At 51.4% G+C, this 5814-nt stretch overlaps 1 protein-coding gene; it reads right to left on the bottom strand.

The window, feature by feature from the left end:
• Window positions 1-3807: 3807 nt before the first annotated feature.
• On the bottom strand, window positions 3808-4638 carry CHC_T00006478001 (hypothetical protein). XM_005719069.1 is given in 2 exon segments: window positions 3808-4296; window positions 4297-4638. The coding sequence occupies 1 exon segment, from the start codon at window positions 4636-4638 to the stop codon at window positions 4297-4299; it is 342 nt and encodes a 113-aa protein (XP_005719126.1). The 3' UTR covers window positions 3808-4296.
• Window positions 4639-5814: the final 1176 nt, after the last annotated feature.

Here is a 5814-nt window from a genome sequence, read left to right as displayed (position 1 = left end):
CGATATTTGCCGCGTGGAGGAAGGGCGCGTGGATCGGGTGCGAGCGCCCGTTCCATCTCGTGTGCAAGGGGGTGTACCGCGCGATCAAGAAGACGAACGCGGTTCATGTCGTCGACTTGAGCTGCGACCGGAACAAGGCGTGGCTGCCACACATCGTGCGCAAGCTGGAGGAGGAGTTTCGCATGGTGCGCTTGACCTGCGTGGGGGAGGGTGGGAGGGACGACTATCGGGGCGTTAAGGGCGTGCAGTTTCTCAACATGGACCCGTTTTCGGACCGGTTTCCGAACGGCACGGATATGCTTGTGGCGTACCGGTTTTTGGAGAAGAGGACATTGATTGATGCGATGCGGTTTTTTAAGAATGTCAAAAGCAGCGGTACGGTCAAGGTTTTGGCGACGGAGACGTTCCCAGCGACGGGGAATGAGGGCGGTAGGATTAACACCGCACTAGCGCCGTTTTGGTTTCCAGTCCCCGTGTTTCAATACGAGAATGAGGAGGAGAACACTGAAAGTGTCCCGATGCACATTACTGCCGTCAATGTGGCTGAGATGTTCAAAGAGAGGAACACGCCGGAGATGAAGGATCTCGTCGACCCGAGGAGGCGAATGGTGAGAGAGTAAAGAAAAAGGTACGGATAGTCAACATGTGTTGATTGTTTAGTGTTGTGTGTTGCTCATTGGTTTCCGGGCGACGGGCGCTCAATAGCAGCTGTGAGGAAGGTGGATGCTTGTGATTGCATGGATTGCACGGCGTGGAGCACGCCCGACACGCCAGCGGAGGCTGGGACGGTCATTTCTCGTTTAAACAGCACGGTCGCAGAGTGGGGCAGGCTCTTGATTGAATGGGAAACAGTGAGCGCTGGTGCAGTGTTGTTAGGATAGCTGTTCATGGCGAGGAAACAAGTAGGGGTTGGAGATGCTCGACACGCGGGACGCCAGAGGGGCAGAGGTGCGGAGGAGGTGTGAGTTCGGTCGTGTGCGGTCGTGTATGGCAGCAGGTGGGTGAGAGAGGCGACGAGGACGGACAAAAATAATGACACAAATGTGACAAATGTGGCGAAAATGTGTTTCCAGTGTAAATTCTTACGCCACGCCTTCGCCGTCACTCATTTCGTCCCCGGGGGGAACCAAGACCACCAAGTGTGACCACCAAGTGTGCTGCTTTGTAGAATCGCAGATGTAAAGGAAGTGAATTGAGAGGTGAGCGGCTTCCGGAAAAACGTTACTCCCCGAAGTTGCACAAATCCTGGGGAGCGAGAAATGTGTCCTCCTGTCCACTCCGCCAGCCCTGACTGGTCAAGAGCGATACACTAATAATTGCTGTACGTGGGGGGAGCTGGCAGCTGTGCTCGTTACTTGTACGTTGCTGTGCTACGAAGAAACTCGACACAAAATCTCTAGTCCTTGTCGACACGCCCGCCAAAACGGTAGTGACACGCTTCTTCTGTGATAGACAACGGGGAAGGGGAACCAGAAACAGTCAACGATGAACCGGAAACACCACCCCGACAGGTCACTGCAGGAACACGTCAAAACCCGACAATTCCTCGTCGCCATGCGTTGCTCTGCAATCCGCATCTTCACCGTTTACATAATTCCTATCCTCCGCCTCACCCCCCCTCCATCGCTTCGGCTCGTTTTTACTTTTTGTTTACACGTACCGGCCCACTCATCACACGCACGGCGCGCCCTCATTGCTTTGCCACACCGAGTTTATCTTTGACCACTTTCTTCGGACGAGTGGAAAGGCCGTGGAAGGTTGTACAACACTCTATCGAACGGTAGTCGATCTAACGCGCGGTGCTCTCGCGATTATTTTCTTTCCATGCACCTCTACCCAACGATGCCGCCTGCAGCTCGCTGTTGCTTACCCTCGTTAAACCTACCCGTCGCGTGTTCCACACGTACACACCTACATGTTATTGCTTCTGGCAAGTCTTCTCGCGTTGTTGCTATCAAGGTTTGGAGAGCTCCATTTTTTCTTGTTTGTTATGTTTTCACTGCTCATGTTAGATGACGCCGGCCTCACACGCCGCGAAGGGATGGAATGTCTATGTAATGACCGCATGTTAACCATCTCATCATATGCACCAAGCTTGCATATCCTAATTTACGGACCGGTTGCGACATCGCCCCAGCAAGACGATTTGGTCCGGAGAAAGTGGCTCGGTCTTTGCTTCCACACGCCTCAAGCCTGGCGAGCACGTTATCCCGTTGTTGGCCTCCTTGGATACTGTAGATACCCACGTCTTAACTAGGCGTCTGAGTGCGGGAGCATTCACGACGCGGCTAGAGTGTCTATTACAGCCTGGAAGTGCCACCGTCAACCAACTTGAAATCTTATTCCACTTGTCAGGTACAACAATGGAATTCGTTGAAAAGAATTACTGTTCTGGGCTTTTCATTTCCCATAAAGTCGTCATCACCCAACGCCTTCAATCCCTTGTGACGCAAGTCGATCAGTCTCACCCGCGATCACTCATGAAACGTCTTTTTAATCTGCATACTTAATGCATTACAGAGCAGTAGATGCTGTGGTGCAACCAAACAAACCTCCTTCCCCTTCCCCCTCCCCTCTACTCTCTTAGTGACTGCTTGCGTTTTGCCTTCTCTGAACAACAGCGGCAAAGCAGAGGTCTTGCTTCCGGAAGCCAGGACCACCGTGCTTCTCCGTTCACTCAAACTAGAATATACATCTGCTCTCTTTTTCGGTCGTTTTTGTGCACTCCTCCGCCATCACACCTGTTTACATCTGCACTGGGTGGGCATGTTGTGATAAATCACCAATCATACCTTTTGGTGTTAGAAAGTGAGTGATGCTCTCACAGGGATGCGCACACTTTCTACGACGGAAACGCTATCACTACATTTTGATTTGTCAATACGTCAGAGACCTCCACGCCATATTCTCTCTACAAACTCTCTACTCGGATCTTGCAGCGTTCTTCTGTAATCTGATGACATGGACCAAGGTAGTTCATCTACTCTTTCAATCTAGGACGTTAACAGTTGAGACTGAGGTGAAACAGATATCTAAGTAGGCATTAATTTGATACAGGTTTGCTTCGGTCATTCGATTGTATGTTAAGCTACACTACTTGCTGAGCCCAAGTCATGCCGCCAAGAAAAAAACACTATACATGTAGCGGCGAATTGTGTATGTTTTATGTGAATGATCACAGTATATCGCAAGTTGGTGCAGCACAGCATTTCTAACTCCTTGGCACCTTACCAAAACTGAAATTGTTAACCCTCGCCCCCTAGCGATATGCCGTACGATACACGGATATGAAGTACTACGAGAACGATTCTTTCAACCCTCAAAAAAGTATGCGTGGCAAGAGTTAAGAAAAGAAAATGTTAACAAACATCGCCGAACTTTTGTTGCTACGATGCTCTGTTCAACTCAACGTGAGCACATGCATCGAAAACGATTGAGTCGCAGCGACAAAAACCTGCTATCGTACCAACTGTCGATGATTGTCCTCTTCTCATTGACAGGAGCAGCAGTTACCTATCAGTGTAGAATCGTCCCTGTGAGGAGAGGTCATCACACGAATGAATCGTCGGCAGCGCTGCTCTTCCCGAACAAGAAATGGTTTCATTCTCGCCTCTCGGGAGACTCTAATTGGTTTATAAAGTTTCGTATGTTCAATCATAAAGGGAGGGGCTGGGCTACCTGTTTGCTTCGAACTCATAATTCACGCGCCGTGTCTTCTTGCTGGGCGCAATGCCGCTGCGCCAAATTTCAAATCATCTATCGCGGTCGAAAAAGAGTGCAGTTGTCATGAGCGGGGGCGTGTGAGGCTGAGGAGTATTCCCAGAAAGAGGACACGCAATCGCGAAGATCTCAACAATTAGGCCCTCTCTGTTGACGACTTTTATAACGACACGTAGTCCTTGTGCTATGGCGCATAGGGCTGCTATGCGCCATTCCGAGTTTTTTTGAACGCTAACCAACCCAAACTTTTGGGCGAACAATGAAACGGGCGTGGATCGAAGCAGTGTGACAAGCTCTCATGTTCTTCTTACATTTTTTTTATAAACACCAGCTGCACATCGCTGCCAAACAAGACCTCTCGATGTGCTGGTGTTGTTGCTTCAAATTGAGTATTATTAGCAAGACAACCCCGGGTCCGCCTGTACCGTACAGTATCCCACACGGGGGCACAGGTAGTACTAGATAATTGCCAGCTGCGTGATCATTAGCAAGCCCCCTAGAACAACAGGGGGACGACAGCGCGTCTTCAATCCCCTGATTAGCTCCCCGAATACTTCAGAAAAGCTCCGGTTGGAATCATGGCGTGGTCGCAACAATGATGGGCAGTCCGATACTGCTCTCCCTCAGTCGCTCTCTTCTGCTACGCTGTTGTCTTTCGCGTGGCCCCTTCCTGCAAAGAACATAAAGGTAGTCAGGGCATTGCAGAAAGAGTCTGCAAGTCTGCAATCGCAATATTGCAACGTACCAGGCATAGCCGCTTTTGCCATTTTGGTCAAGAATTGACGGCAGTGAGACGAACTGTGACGAGGGACTTAACTTTTGGTCGCTGAAAGTTAGGTTGACATTATCAGGTGGTCCTCCCGTGCTGATAGATCGTAACAATTCGTCATCATTTTCTCTTGGAATCCAAAGGCTCATTTCATTATCTTCTCCACGTCAGAAGTTGAGAGAGAAAAACAGATTGAAGCAAGTGGTTAAAAGGCAAAGCACTTGGACACAATGAGAACTCAAGAATACTCACACGGACATCATCGAGGAGAGTGGGGAAACAACTCATCAAGACATTCACAATCAGGCTGGATGGGTAACTCTACTGCAACACATGGTAGTTCCCGGAGCGGAGGCTCCGGACGGGGCGACTCAACCAAGGAACGGATGCGTGTAGACTACCTACTTAATGCCCCTGCTGGACGGTCTAGTGGAAATAACGGGCGCGGCGGGGACCATTCAAGCCACGGTTCCGGGATGAGCAGAAGCTCCAAAGGTAAAGCAAGTGGACATCACCATGACGACAGACACGGTCACAGCCACAGTAAGGACAGACATATGGACCAAGGGAACAGCGGGACGCCCAGAAGCATCACTAAGACTGGGGCGGCAAAGTCTTCGAGCAAAGACAAGAGCGAGGAGGACAAGCGAAGGTTCTCATGCGAGATCTGCGGGTTTGCATTTGCAATGCGGAGCAACCTGAAGCGTCACATTGTGACTGTGCACGAGGAACAGCGCCAGTTTAAGTGCGAGCTATGCGGGTCTGCCTTTGGGCTCAAGCAGAACCTGGCGACGCACGTGAGGGTCAAGCACGAGAAGAGCCGGCCGTACGGGTGCGAGGTGTGCGGACAGCGGTTTGGATACAAGCAGGTGCTGCAGAACCATCAGAAGAACATCCACGGATTCGACAGGACACAGTCGCGCCGCTGATTAGTCGCGTTCGACAGGACACGGTAGCGCCGCTTATTAGTCGCGTCCCGAAACCAGGCGTTGCCGTTTACCCACTAAGCCTTTTAGCTAACTTGAACTTCGTCGCGTAGACCGTTTTGTAAAAACTCCAACGTGTCCACGTGGCGCGCCACGCTCTCTCGGCGCCGCCCCTTTTTCGTACACACAACTCTGCCCTGTACGCTTCCCCCTCTTCCACATATCTCCACCCCTCCTTCTCCCGCCCGCCGTCATCACTCCCCCCCCCCCTCCCACACCTACCAACCCCCGTCACCCGTGCACCCCTTCCGTGCTTCCCATCTTTCCCATTCATCATGTGGCGGAAGCTCCGCGCCCGCCGCGCCCGCCGCTCCCTCAAACCCTCCGCCCTCGAGTCAA

This window comes from Chondrus crispus, genomic scaffold (assembly GCF_000350225.1).
Source record: "Chondrus crispus Stackhouse genomic scaffold, scaffold_42, whole genome shotgun sequence".
Taxonomy (NCBI): Eukaryota; Rhodophyta; class Florideophyceae; order Gigartinales; family Gigartinaceae; genus Chondrus; species Chondrus crispus.
The sequence above is the reverse complement of the archived record's forward strand: the minus strand, read 5'-3'. Positions and strand labels throughout refer to the sequence as shown.